The sequence below is a fragment of the Schistocerca nitens genome, chromosome 3 (genome assembly GCF_023898315.1).
Source record: "Schistocerca nitens isolate TAMUIC-IGC-003100 chromosome 3, iqSchNite1.1, whole genome shotgun sequence".
Lineage (NCBI taxonomy): Eukaryota > Metazoa > Arthropoda > Insecta > Orthoptera > Acrididae > Schistocerca > Schistocerca nitens.
Genome location: NC_064616.1, coordinates 711,206,810 through 711,222,478, shown reverse-complemented (window position 1 = coordinate 711,222,478; position 15,669 = coordinate 711,206,810). Strand labels below are relative to the sequence as shown.

At 42.3% G+C, this 15,669-nt stretch overlaps 1 protein-coding gene across 10 annotated transcripts in view; it reads right to left on the bottom strand.

The window, feature by feature from the left end:
* The window catches only part of LOC126248683 (F-box/LRR-repeat protein 2), a 295,973-nt gene that overhangs the window by 156,477 nt on the left and 123,827 nt on the right, over nt 1-15,669 (bottom strand). For 2 of the 10 annotated variants that reach the window (XM_049949951.1, XM_049949950.1), the window contains 2 exons: nt 14,620-14,718; nt 14,432-14,536 (listed from right to left, as the gene is read on the bottom strand). The exons of 5 other annotated variants lie outside the window; for them this stretch is intronic. In XM_049949951.1, coding sequence (XP_049805908.1) covers nt 14,432-14,536; nt 14,620-14,718 — 204 coding nt within the window. Of the gene's footprint in view, nt 1-14,431; nt 14,537-14,619; nt 14,719-15,008; nt 15,085-15,669 lie in introns of those variants that run through there. 3 more of the 10 variants (XM_049949953.1, XM_049949955.1, XM_049949952.1) reach the window with 2 other exon arrangements.

The following is a 15,669-nucleotide window of genomic DNA, read 5'->3' as shown; positions in this document are numbered from 1 at the left end:
GGTACCAACTGCATTTCACTCCAACACAACATTGGCGCGAAATTACGAATGTTCCAGAATTTTTTGAACAGACTTCGTAAGTGAGCTATCACGTTGTGTGAAGGAGCGCACACAATCTGGATGCCACCAATGTATATTTTGTACCACAATAAGAAAATACTTGAACTTAAAGTAAGGCCGTTCCACTTCGTCGATTTCTGAAAAAAAGATGTAACTATGAATCTTCCACCAACTTGCTGAGTAATGTTTCATTGTTCTTCTGTTTTGTGTTGTCATTTGTTGGATCACTGATAGTCTACTAATCTGATGATACCGCTTCCAATCGTTACGCAGTGTCCGCAGCTCGTGGTCGTGCGGTAGCGTTCTCGCTTCCCACGCCCGGGTTCCCGGGTTCAATTCCCGGCGGGGTCAGAGATTCTCTCTGCCTCGTGATGACTGGGTGTTGTGTGCTGTCCTTAGGTTAGTTACGTTTAAGTAGTTCTAAGTTCTAGGGGACTGATTACCATAGATGTTAAGTCCCATAGTGCTCAGAGCCATTTGAACGTTACGCAGTCCGGATTTGTATGTGAATAATATTAAAGTTTTTGTGAATATATTCCGAAAGGAATGTAGAAAGCACTGCCTGAGGCTCATTTCCAAGAAACAGGCATCATCAGTGAATGTCTTCCAAGACACTCAAATACCCCCGTCAGTCCAAATAGCTTCGAGGCTGGATTAATAAAAAAAAATAGAGAAACGTTAAAATGGTGGTTATAATGCTTCAAGTGTTCTGCGTAGTCTCCTGGCTTGAGTACAATGGTCAGGACAGGCAGGTTAAACTGTAAGAAGTCTTTCTTTGGAATGTTGTTCAAATCGCGCGCCACATTGGTTTGAATCCCAATAATGCCCTTTATGTGAATTTCTGCTCTTTGTCGTTTTGTGGTAGGTTCGTACTAATACACCACGTCCTGTGAACTGTGATGAGTTTTTCCAGAAAAGAACTGTCTGCGTTTTGCATTTCAATGAAGTCGCGGAAGGCGTCTAGCGTTGCTGTCTTTGTTCGGGCGCGAAGGAGTTCTGGAAAAACTTTGTAGATAATTTCATCTTCTTCAAAGCATTCGGGAGAATGTCTTTAACATTTCATTTTGAGACGTTTCTCCATAGCTATCTGTGACACAACAACGTTGCTACACTACGACCGCACGTCCACTGCTTAACACTGCTTACAAATGACTGATCGAATGCCCATTTGCTGTTTACAGTTGTTAGTTCAAGCTGACACCATAGTTACTGCTCTGATGTCGCTTATGCAACAGGAATAAAATCAATCTCGGAAATCTTTGGACGGGCGGTGTACGAAGACATTACCCTGGCGGAGACAGCAAACTGGTCTTGTGCCACGGCGATGCACTGCGGACAGCCAATTCAAATGGTTCAAATGGCTCTGAGCACTATGGGACTCAACTGCTGAGGTCATTAGTCCCCTAGAACTTAGAACTAGTTAAACCTAACTAACCTAAGGACATCACACACATCCATGCCCGAGGCAGGATTCGAACCTGCGACCGTAGCGGTCTCGCGCATCCAGACTGCAGCGCCAGAACCGCGCGGCCACTTCGGCCGGCAGCCAATTCAACAGAACGTGAATCACTTCCTGCAGTATCAGTGTATCACTACAGTCAGAAAAAGCTCTGTTAGGTGGCAACATATTGTATCGAAAGCCTATGAATCAAAATTAGTTTCATCTGTAATTAATTCCGTGAAAGATTCACGATTGTATCATTAAGGTAGGAAGCTTAAGACTCCATCTTTTCCCAACGAGAACTCGTCTACTCTCCGTGTCCTCTCCACAGGCACGCCTCTATACGTTCCATGAAATGTTTTGAGTTGTTAGTGTCACTCCTGTGATACTGAACAATTTAAGTGAAGCGGTTTCATCGAAATTCAAATTGGAACCTCGGTCGATCCCCTTTTCCTATACGCAAAATATTATATATTATATAGAATATGTTGTGACATTGGCTCCGAACATCATGCACACAGTCAGCCTTCAAACAATGAAGTTTCTTAAATTTATCTATATTATTTGAGGGCTGCGACTGTATTAAAAGATACTTTATGATATAATATATACTGCAACATTCACAAAATAACTAAAGATTCAGTCCAATGCATTCTATACATTTTGTTACATATTAAAGGCACACAGAACACGATGTTCTAATAACAATTCGAGCCAGTATTTTCATAAATCATTCAGGAAAGCCAAATCTATATAAAGCTAGCCAATGAAGAAAGAGAAACGTTACGCTCACATGTAGAACCAAACTACGATTTTTGCTACAAGTAAACCACTGTGGCTCATTGTGTAAGTACCAGATTACTAACCAAAGAATCTTGGGTTCGATGCCTGGTTCATGTTTGGTTTCTGCTCTGCCACTTACCGCTTCTTTCGAATCTGACAATATTTATCCTTTAGAGAATGTATTACTAACTTATTACTTACTAGGAACCAGACAATGCTTCGCAATTGAAAAATATGTATGGGACTGGTTACACGACCTGATTCTCCCCCTCCCCGTCTGTCCAGTTCCTCTCCTCCCTCCTTCTCACTCTGAATCTTGTTTATTGTTACAGTAAACGAAACCTTAATTGGGAACTGAAGTCGCTGAAAACGAATGGGTAAATCGGTTGGGATGATTGAAGTATGGAGTAAGAGAGATCTCCCCTGCTACTGGATCTGGAGAGGCTAATAGTTTCAATGACAATATTTTACAAAGCATCGGATTCTGATCCTAAGCCGATAAGTCATAAAAACAGCTTTCCTCAATTCTGTTAAAATCGACAGCGAGGAATAAAACAAAATATCACACTGTTGTGCATACAGTTTTTGTTTAAAATTATGTATAAGGGGAAAGAAATAAGAATATATATGGGAGAAACAATTTGTCTAATGGTTTAAATGACATGCTATCGTAGTTAAACAGAGTGTGAGAAAGAAAACGAAAACGCACAGCACTATCTATCTTGCAGCTGGTTTAACAGAAAACCTGCAACTTCTTGCTTAAATTAATATACATATAACTTATGTCCAGTAAAAATCTGAAGTCAGTCTGTCACCGACGTTTCCAGATTTCTGCTAACAACGTGTGTGTGTGTGTGTGTGTGTGTGTGTGTCGGAGTTTTTATTACAGTGTCGTTTAAAAATTTGATGTAAATGGGTCAAGAAAGATTAGAGATTTTTGCTAAAAAAATTTCTCCTTTATATAGTATGTATATACTTATTTGCCATATATATTAGAAAGTTAAATAGCTATTGTCGCCGGTCGAAGTGGCCGTGCGGTTCTAGGCGCTGGAGTCTGGAACCGCAAGACCGCTACGGTCGTAGGTTCGAATCCTGCCTCGGGCATGGGTGTATGTGATGTCCTTAGGTTAGTTAGGTTTAACTAGTTCTAAGTTCTAGGGGACTAATGACTTCAGAAGTTGAGTCCCATAGTGCTCAGAGCCATTTGAGCCATATAGCTATTGTCCCTCCGGATGTTTATCAGAGAATCGTGTGAATATTTTAAGAAAATCGGTCAAGAACTACACGAAATTTTTGGTAACAACGTTAAACAACGCATTGTCTTTATATAGTAGTACATATTTCACGTACGTATGGGAACAGGTACGTCTGATTGCTAAAACTGCAGTTTTTGAATTAATTTTTTGTGACACACTACTAGATTAAAACCGTTACTCGAATATGGTACCTTTGCCTCTCATGGGCAAGTACTCTACCGACCGAGCTATCCAGGCACGACTTGTCAGCTGCCCTCACTGCTTCACTTCCGCCAGTACCCCATTCTGCTGCCATCCCACAGTCACAGTAGTTCTCCTGCATCGAAGGTAATAGAAGAGCTACCGGCATTGTGAGCCTGTGAAGGCAGGTCAGAAGTAGTGCTCGGATTCGTTGGATTCCCTCCAAAACGTAAATAATTTGATGGCTATATTGATGATTGAAACTTCCTGGCAGATTAAAACTGTGTGCCCGACCGAGACTCGAACTCGGGACCTTTGCCTTTCGCGGGCAAGCGCTCTACCATCTGAGCTACCGAAGCACGACTCACGCCCGGTCTCACAGCTTTACTTATGAGCAGTTGTAAAACATTGTAATTCGTAGTATTTTATCAGTACAATAAAATATTTTAATTATAAAATAGCCGGTAAAGCACTTGCTCGTGAAGGCAGACGTCGCAGGTTCGAGTCCCTGTCTGGCACACAGTTTTAGTCCACCAGGAAGTTTCAGAACGGCACACACTCCGCTGCAGAGTTAAAATCGAACTTTTTTGTGCATGATATGTGTAAGAAATGCTGAAATGAAAAGATACGAGACATCGCAACAACCAAACCAATTGAAATTTTCATGCGCCACTTTGGGATAAAGTAGTGTGTCATCTAGAGATGCGAAACTAGTGTCCGGCGCGTCCCTAAGAAATTCAGCGGGCGAGGTGATGATCGCCGTATTTTTCGACGTCCGAGGTCTGATGCTCACCGAGTTTCTGGAGCACGGAAAAACCATTAATAGTGACGTGCACTGTGAAAACTCTGTAGACTAAGAACAAACGGCCTGGGAGTGATACTGCTCCACGATAACGTGTGTCCACACGTCTCCGAGGTCACATAAAGCGTAATGACCAAGTTCAAGTGGGAGCAACTTGAGGATCTGCCCTACGGCCCGGACATGTCGTCCTATGACTTCCATGTGTTTGGTCCGCTAAAAAAACATCTCAAAGGGAAACGCTTAAACTCAGACGACCAACTGAAGGGCAAAATGGACGACTGGCTCCCGTCACATCCACAGAAATCCTGGGAACAGGGAATCTTTCGGCTCAAAAAACAGTGAGAGAGATGTGCTCGGGTTTCTGCTGATTACTTCTGAATAAAGATTTCAGTTATAACCACAGTGTTCTTTCATACCTTTTCTTTTGAACACCACTCATATTATTAACTGTGTCTAACAAATAGCTTACATTGGCAACAAACACGTTCGGGATCCTTTTCATACATATTTACTGTTGTGACTTATTCCAAGGTCAAGCGATGGTGAAACTAAACAATACCCGGTCTCTTCGTTATTTAGGATACTAAACTGAATTCGCTTACGTTAACGGTCCGCTACCAGGCTCTGAACCGAACATCAGTCATCTGCAGGTCTACATTTCACGTCAATTTTCTAATGATGCAACTTCCGCGTAAACCGCACTGTCGTCTGAGAACAGCATGAGATAGCTACTAACGTTATCTACCGCGTCATTTGTGTACCTCGTGAATAATAACCGTCCTATCACACACACTCGTGAGACACGCCCGATATAACACTCTTCTGACGATGTATCCCAGCTGAGGTCGACGCACTGACTTCTGTTTCCTAAACAATCGTCACGCTAATGTTGCACTAGGCCCCATATTCCATTAAAGAAAAGTATTTTGCTTTCTAGGACGTAATGTGGAACTTTACTGGATGCTTTTCGGAAGTCAAGCGAAGTGTCATCAACGAGGTCAACATTATTCACATCTTTCCCTGAAATAATATTTAAGAATTAAGGCTAAATGCAAATCACCACATACAGTTTTCGATCATTATCACATACAAAGTGTTGAGAATATTTTCGCTGCTTTCAACGTTGTTTCAGCTACAGAACAAGAAACGAGGAAGACGACTGGCTTAAATGATATATGGCCCGTTGTCTCAATCGTATCGTGTTCAGTTGCATCACAGTGAACAAAAAAGCATTTTCCCTATACTCTTCGCTGCCTCTTTGCTGTGACAGAGATACGACAAGAAAGCTAAACATCTTATTTCAGGAGTCGAAAATGTTTGTCAGAACACGATTAGCAATTCATTGGCTGTTTCTGCTTCTACACACGTGTTTCTTATTTCCCCTAACTCACTGTATCGCTGCATACATTTATTACCAACACTATCATCTACATGCCGTTTTTTGTCGTTTGAGATAAGAGTATCGCTCAGGCACGGATGGACCACAGCTGCACACACAGTGTTCCCATTGTTTTGGAATGCTTTTCCGACGATTAGCCGATACACAAATGTCAGGTCGTTACTTACAACTAGCGTTACATATTAGGTGACAGAGTTCACATTATGCCTGTCAATCAGTATTACAACGATTAACGACTCATATAACTGAGTGCGTTATCCAGTTTTTGTCCCATCCAACACACGTAATACGTCAAGTAAGTGAAGAGATCACAAAAGCGTACCAGCTGTACTGTCTTCTTTGGCAATGTAAGAATATCGTTTATCCGTTAGCTTCTAATTTATGAGCTACCTCTTATTCATATACGTCACTACAGTCCTCAACGTCTGTCATATTTAGTGGATTTTATTTTCTATTGACATACCGACTAGAAAAGTATGCATATTCCTCGATTTAAAAAGATACAGCATTTAGTGTGCGCAACAGGTTACCTTGTCGAAGGGAGAACTACACAGGGTGTCCAGGAGGAATGTTCAGTATTCAAGAATGTGGCAGGAACAATCATTCGAACCAAAGAAGTCTAGTAAACGTGGGCTCTAAAATGCATACCTGAAGAGCTTTGAGCAACGTCTACCTTAACGATATTGTGAAACCAATGTCTTCTACTGCAAGCTCTTTGCTTTCCATATTTTGAGATGTGGTAGAATGGAAAACAAAAGAAAACAGTGACCAGTAAACATGAGATCTAAAGTGCATACTTCAAGAGCTATGAGCATTTGTTCATCTTCGCAACGGTGAAATACATCTCTTCTAACGAACAAGTGCTAATAGCTCTTAAGGTATGCCTTCTATAGTCCATCTTTGAGAGACCATTTTGCTTCGAAGGCTCGTTCCTGTCATGTCCCTGAATACTGTCCATTTCTGCTGGGATACCCTACACAAAGCTACGTAATAAATGACGAATGCTGAGATAATCTGGGAAGATTCAATATCTCAGTTAAAGCGAAGCATTAACTGCACTGGAAAACAGTGTTTCTCTGTGGTGGTGGTGGTCGTGGTGGTGGTGGTCGTGATGGTGGTCGTGGTGGTGGTGGTGGTCGTCGTCGTCGTCGTCGTCGTCTACGAAATTCTATGTAGACTTCATCATTCCACATTTTTCCGAAATGCCTCTATCTCTCACATGGAGTTCCACATCCTTTTAGATAGGTGGTCGTTGCAGGGAACGTGATCTAAATCTAGGTCCACGCCCGTCATTTGCATGTACTGTTCGTGATTGCGCGTAGGAAGGTAGCTGATTTCAGTATTTATGTAGCCTCCCACCATTTACGCAAATGAAGCAAGGGAGAAGTCACTGCCCATACACGACAGTGGCTCAGTAAGACAGATGTTGCTAAAGCAAGTTGGTGCTAATAGGTAGCGATAGCTTATGTAGGCCTTCTAGGTTTTCCGATCATGTGCCGTCACATGTAGGAAGACGCTAAAACAGTAAAGACGCAAATTCATTCGTTAGTCTGGCTGTGGCAGATATTTCAATTTGTTAGGCCATGTTGTTTTCACAGAGATGAAGTGCAATATCGCTCAGTTATTTGCCGTATGTTTACAGCCCGGAAAACATGGGTCGAGACACAAGCGAAATTAAATACTGCTTATGGTGATCCTTCGCCATTAAAGACACTAGCTAGATATTGATTTAACCTTCAACGGGCTTAAATGAACATACGTTTCTGATAGCCCCTCGATGTGGTTCACCGAAGTAACCGTAAAAGTCTATGAGACGATTCTCGCTGATCGTCTAGGGAAAGTGCGCGAAGTAGCCGAAATAGGTGTGTTGGTGGGAATGGAAATCAATATTTTACACGGTAAGTTGGTAAAGAACGAATTTGTGGTTCAATGGTTGCCTCTATTATTGACGGTGGACTGCAGACAGACGCAGCTTTCAAATTCGGAACTGTGGAGCAATATAACCAAGAGTCGACGAAGTTTTTGCGTAAAGTTTTCATCCTCTATGAGATCTGAATGTTTCAACATATGGCGGAAATCATGCGTTTCATCATCTTTCGTGGATGTGCGCAGGCTTTTGTACTGCGAGTTGCTGCTTTGTTTGGGCTCAACGATTCCTTTCTTGCCGCGCGGTTTGAGGCGCCATGTCACGGACTGCGCGGCCCCTCCCGCCGGTTCGAGTCCTTCCTCTGGCATGGGTATGTGTGTTGTTCTTAGCGTAAGTTAGTTTAAGTAGTGTGTAAGTCTAGAGACCGATGACCTTAGCAGTTTTGGTCCCTTAGGAATCCACACACATTTCAACATTCTTTACTTTTCCTTATGTTAGAATAAAGACACCAGTCTCGTCACCAGTAACAACACAGGTTACGAATGCTTGGTGTTGTTCACGAGCCAATCAATGACGAGCAAGCAGAAATGCACATCATGGCCACCCGCTGATTTTCTTGATTTTGGCTTCGAGGTTGAGGTACCCATACACCCGTTTCTGAACCTTTCGCATCGTATGCAAATGTTGCACGTTGGTGGACTGATCACAGTTCATCACATTTTCGAGTTATCGAGCGCACCGCCATGCAGTATTGTGGATTAATGTGTTTAAACGATCTTCATTGAACCCTGAAGGTCTTCGTGAACGTGGAGTCACTAATGACAAAATGATCTTCCTTAAATCGAGAAAACCATTTTCTTGCCGTGCTCTGTCCAATGGCATTATCCCCATACACGGCGCAAATGTTTCTGGCTGTCGTCGCTACTGTAACCCCTCTACTGAACAGAAGAATATGTCGGAAATTTTCCGGTTTCTCCACTTGGCACTGTATTTTCTCGTGTTCACAGCTTCACTCACTATCTCCAAATGACAAAATGACAATGTAAACTCATAAGCAACAGTGCACTACAAATAAAAAATGATCATCGATAAATACAGCCATAGCAACCGGAATACCAACAAGAGAAACAAAAGCGCTACGAACTTACGCACCAACCTAATATTTGAAGACATTGATTCTGGAAGCTGACAATTTTTCCTGACAAGTTCCACACCAACGCAGAAATATTAATGTAACATGTTGCTTTAAACGTAGCTGTCGACGTTGGACTCTGAATCGGGCCGATGAATGATTGTTCAGTAATGTACAGGGCTCAACTCGACATGATGTGAAAATTAGACTGTAGACTCCAAATACGATCATCCATCATTACAGTAGAACAGACGAACGGTGAGCTTGGCCTTCTCCTCTGGGAACATACACAATTAAACACGAAGCAGACACGTGGCATTTCCTACCGTGCCTGCAGCACGATCGGCGACGACCTAGGGCGGCTGACCTCGAATGGGTCGATGCTAAGCGCAAGCAATCTGTTCTCTGCACGCGCGTCGCTCTACATGGAAAGGCCACTGGGGAGTTTGCCAGTTAAAACTTACGTAGCCAGCAGTCTGAATAGCGACGACCAAGTCCGTGACTGCCTACTACCACATAAATGACGGATAACGGAGCGGTTATCGAGAATTACCATATCTTTGGGCAGTAAATTTATTCCTATTGACTCGTCCATTTTGGCGACGAATAAAATCAACCGTCACGAACACGATGGAAATATCTTACACATTTTCCGGTTATGCACGCTTTAGCTTATTCCAGTGGTTCCCCGTCTTTATAAGATTATTGCCCTTGACAAGGTAAGACATCAGCGAATACACCAATCAAGTTTAGCATCGAACTAAATTTTAGATTAGAAAAGCTGATATTACTATTTGTAAAGAGATGGAAGGCACACAATTTAGGTAACACCAAACAAACAAAAATAGTCTTTTCTAGATTTTTATGAAACAAGGAAGTAAGCCATGCAGTACCAGATTATTTCAATCTATTTTTGATACATTATGTTTATGATGACAGCCAACCTTCTTAGAGGAGACGGCACATGAAGAAGAAGATGTTTAGTATCGCCCTGTGCCGTGGTAACTATTGTTCCAAGTTTATTCGGTTCCTCGCGTTTCTTTTCATTTCTATCATAGTCTAGAACCTCCTTTCACACCTACAAGTTGTTACAAAGGGAACAAGTGTTTAAGGACGGTACCGAATACTCGCCTCTAACCCCAGTTTCCAGTTCTGTTTCCTTTAAATCAAATTTCAGCGTTTCCTTCGCGGAGTACAAGAAGCTGCACGTTGGCTCTGACTTCAGTACCTACATTCCTTGAAAATGGTCGTAGACCCGAGGCATATTTCTAATCATATATATAAGTTCACCGGAAAAAGATATTAGCCACCCTTTTTAAAGAGCAAAATTTCAGTTTTGACATCGAATTCCAGCTTTTACTGTTATTCACACACTTAACATTTTCCTGGTGCTGCTTCGTTTCCACATATTTGTAACATCGTTTTCTCCATCATGTGATATACAAATGCCACATCGGCAAAACGTACAAAATCCTAATAATGGATCACGACGAGTTGAGGGGTGGGGGGAATGAATGTGTGCTTTCTTTTATATTCACGATGGGACTTAACTTCTAAGGTCATCAGTCCCCTATAACTTAGAGCTACTTAAACCGAACTAACCTAAGGACATCACACACATCCATGCCCGAAGCAGGATTCGAACCTGCGACCGTAGCGGTCGCGCGGTTCCAGACTGTAGCGCCTAGAATCGCTCGGCCACTTTTGCCGGCTGAATGTGTACTATTCGCAGCCATGAAACAAGGCGCAAACTTGCCAACTTTCAAAAAACCAAACTTCGGGAAATTCAGTTTTTAAAATTGGGAGATACGAACGATCAAAATCCGGGACCCATTTTCAGTATAATTCCTGTACAACTGATATGAGTATTTCCCTACGACGTCACAAAGCAATACCACGGCGACTGAAAACACTACAGCTACCAAAACGTTGATTCCATACCGTATACATGTGGCGTAGCCAAGGTAATCGGTTTTAGGTTGGTATGCTTATCAACACACCGTCAACCATTGAACACGCATTACCACAATTAAGAGGTAAACCGTTCTGAGTGGAATAATATACTCCTCCAGTGTGTTAAGAAGCAGTGTTCTTCTGTTGATGGAAGTGGAATCTCCTTTAAAGTTAGCGAGAGATAATAAGGTGATTTCAATTTCTAGGTCATCTTATTTTAAACTCTAACAACTATCGGATATAAATTAGACTCGCCTTTGTTACTACTGTCTGTTGAAACAGAAAACGGCCGATCTGTCAGTGTTTCTACGATTTCTTCTTTTTCATTTTTCCCGCAACTGTGACTGTTTTTCATCTTGCACAGCTGTCAAATTGATTCCGTATTTTTAGAGTTCCAGAAGACTCTTGACACCGTGCCACACAAGCAACTTCTAATGGAATTTCGTGCCTATTGACTGTCGTCTCAGTTGTGCGTCTGGATTCGTGATTACCTGTCATAAAGGTCACAGTTCGTAGTAACTGACGGAATGTCAACGAGCAAAACCGAAGTACTATCTGGCGTTTCCCAAGGAAGTGTTACAGGCTCTCTGCTGTTCCTGACCTACATAAACGATTTAGAAGACAATGTGAGCAGCACTCTTAGCCTGTTTGTAGATGATCAAAACAAACTGTAAACTGATTTCCACAAGATATCTGTATGGGGTGAAAAGTCGCAACTGACTTTAAATCATGAAATGTGTGAAGTCATCCACATCAATATCAAAACTAATCCGGCAAATTTCGGTTACACAATAAATCACACAAATCTACAGGCTGAATACTAAACTAAATACTTAGAGATTACAATTGCGTATAACTTGAGCTGGAACGATCACACAGATAATGTTGTGGGTAAAGCAAACCAAAGACTACGATTTATTGGCAGGACAATAAGAAAACGCAACAGTAAAGAGACTGGCTACACTACGCTTGTAAATCCTCTTCTGGAGTATTGCTGTACGGTGGGGAATTCGCGTCATACAGAATCGACCGAGGACATCGAAAAAATTCAAAGCACAGTTCGTTTTGTACTATCGCGAAACATGGGAACGCGCGCACCACGGATATGATGCGTGAATTGGAGTGGCAATCATTAAACAAAGCGGTTTTTCGTTGCGACAGGGTATTCTCGTGAAATTTCAGATACCAACTTTCCCCTCTGAGTATGGAAGTATTTTGTTGGCATCCACCTACGTAGGGAGGAATGATAAGAATAATAGGAGTAATTAGCGAGGAATAATAAAATAAGAGAAACCAGAGACCGCACAGAAAGATTTACGTGTTCGTTTTCCCTACGCGCTGTTCAAGAATGGAACGGTAGAGAAACAGCTTGAAGCTGGTTTGATGAACCCTCTGCCAGACACTTAATTGGGAATTGTAGAGTAATCATGTACATGTAGATAAAACGCTCCTGGTTTGAAGAATACTCTGTACCCTACCGCACTTTGACTGCAAAACCTAAGTTAGGGCCTCATATTATGCAACAACTAACATATTTGTCATGAGAGGCTAAATAAAAGTTCGATCTTTACAGAACACATTTATCAAAACACACTGGCTGGTCTAACACAATACAAACTGGTTGCCCTCTTATGCACACCAACAACAGAGAGGCTGCTCCTTGCTGTCAGAGTCGTTTCCACCCACTGCCTGACATCACATCCGCCAGATACGAAGGGCGATTACACCACACGAATACAGCGTGAAACAGTGGAAGCTGGGGCTCGTATTGTCACAACCGGCCCTTTAATTTACCAGATTTTAATCCCACAAAAACCATCAGATCATTTGGAACAGCGGTCAAAACTCAGCAACCAGTGTTCCAGAAATTTGGCAGCTCTACGAGATATAAGAATTAATGAGCGGCTTCTGTTCGATACGGCATACTTGAAGCAATTTGTGGACGTTTTTCCACGGCGAACTAAAGCCTATTATCAGGACTAGTGGTGTCCTCGTGATGTTAGTATATCGTCTCTTGGAGGTGGCTAATTTTTTGTTCGATGTGTTTAGTTGTTTACAGTATTTATTACTGGTGACAATTATGACTGTATAAAAACAAAAATAAACAAAAGAGTATACTAAATAGATTTTTCAAACCCAATTTCCCGATTTGTTTCAAAAAAAGTTTACAATCGTCGTGTATTGCCACTTTTGACAGTTGGCAGAAAACTAACTTTTAATGTAAGCGCCATTTAAAACGCTGCAGCGAGGGATAGAGATGCGTTGTTTGAACTTAGTACGGCAGACAAAAAACAAACAACCGTATCACAGGATCTGGGACAGACTGGCCCGGAAGACATAATCATGATTGTAATAAAAAATAAAAATGAAATGTCGCTTTCTGGGACTTGTAATCAACCGAATCGATGGCTTACGTAGATAAGCTGACCACGGTGGTGGCAACAGCTCTGTATTTTAGTGTTAAATCCGAAGATAGCGTAATTCGGCCGAAACTGGAAGTAACAGTTAATAAAACGTGATCTAGACTTTTCTGTTCGTTAAATAATAAAACACATCACTGATTCCTTCAGCCACATAACTCGACTTATCAGTAATAAATTTATTTTGCGATCCGGTCGGCAGGTACATTTTAAAACACATTATATTTATTTTTTATTTTTTCCATTTTTAAGGAACCAAACTGCTGAGGTCATCGGTCCCTACACTTACACACTACTTACACTAACTTATGCTAAGAACAACACACACACACCCATGCCCGAGGGAGGACTCGAACCTCCGGTGGGAGGGAATACACTTTATATACACCTATCTCTGCAAGAGTTATTTCTTTTGATGATACACAAGATAAAAATCCACGGTGCTTCATTTTAAGCGTTTCTCGGCTTCAAAAGTAAGGGGCGGAATCTGTCGTGGTCTAGATCCGCAGAACACCTTAACAGCTCCTTGTAGTTGGTTAACGGAAACTGCCAAAAATTTTGGGTCACGCTGACCGAAAGCCGATTTCAACATAGGCTGATCAGCATACGTAGCCAGCTCACTTTGCGCAAAGTAATTATTAAAGGCTTTTAAAAGACATAATTGCCCAAATTTTAACGTTATTTTATGTACGAAGTTCACAATTGCTGTTACAGTCGTTGCCCATTTTCAAGCGGAATAGTTTCATATCAACACGTAAAAATCAGACTACGTACTTACTTACATATGGATTAACTATAAAAACCAAAGGCACCAACGATACCTTTTTAAAAGTTTTCTATGACTGTGAATCGCCAGCAAAAAAAAAAGGTAATCAGTTACAATAGGACATCCTTGGATATAAAGCTGCGATCAGGTTTTTCGGCACACTGCTATGTCTACAAATAGAGAAAGTGACGTTAGCAATGCAGAAGTTAACCATTCGCAATGCTTTTACGAGTCTGACTCGTGATAAGGAATGCGAGTCAAACGTGAACATCACGAGTCACACTCGCGGGAACAGTCGGGCCAAATATAAACATCGCGAATCAAACTCATGTGACAAACATTTGTCACTTATAATCGTGGTTTAGTTCTTACCATTACGCAGTTGACAGCATCTGGAGGCTTCTGCAGTTCCTGCTCCGTGGATCCGTCTCGACACATCAACTTTGGAGTACGATCTGAAGGTGGCCCGCCTTTGGACTGAAACCAGTCACCAATAAATGTGATTTGTGCTATCTGGACTGTTTTTCTAAGTATAGTGAAAAATAAAAATGTCGAATTACCGGTCTACGGAAAGCGTGGAAAACCTTCAGTGGCTGAAACACCTCTTTGATTCTAAGCGCAATACTGGGCCCGTTTCCCGAAACATTCCGATCCGACGCCTAAAAAGGAAAAAAACAAGGTCTTGCATAAACAACAAAATACGAAGCTAAACGGTGTGGGAATGCACGGAGTATAAAGTGGCCTTACATCTACCACAGTGCTTTCGAAACTACCATACCATGCAAAACTACCAATTGTTAAGAGATGTAGGCATTTTACTATTACAAATTCGTTCGAGGGAAGCATACATTCTTGTAATTAAATTTTTCGTTGACACAGTATTTACTTTAAGGCGTCGTGTTATTACATTCCTTCTGAAGAGGTCAAACTGCATGTCGCCAGAACTTACCATGACGCTATGGATTCTCCTACTGCTGGCTTCGGAGCCGCGAACCTTGTTCCGCGAGGAACGGGACGACCTTACACCGAATACATGGGAATCTGCCTCTGGAAGCCTTCGGTTTCGCACAGCTACTTCGCGGCCACGGACTTTGTTCCTTGGGGGACGGGGCGACCTTACACCGAATACAGGAGAGTCTTCCTCTAGGAGCCTTCGGTTTCGCACAGCTACTTCGCGGCCACGGACTTTGTTCCTTGGGGGACGGGGCGACCTTACACCGAATACAGGAGAGTCTTCCTCTAGGAGCCTTCGGTTTCGCACAGCTACTTCGGGGCCACGAACTTTGTTCCTTGGGGGACGGGGCGACCTTACACCGAATACAGGGGAGTCTTCCTCTGGGAGCTTTCGGTTTCGCATCGCTGCCATTACTGGTTACACAGAAACATGCGACGACTCAATCGTTAAGGGGAAGCCACCTCGACAGAGCCCAACTACCGAACACTTGTGAAGTCAACTACAGAACTGACGAGCGAGTTACTTGCGCGAGACTGGGCGAGGGAGGAAGAGGGAGGTGAACTTACAACATCAGGGGGCGTTTGTGGGTGAACCTAGTCAGCCGCATTTTCAGCATGATTCATTTCCTTGCTGGACAGGGCCGGCATCCGCTGCA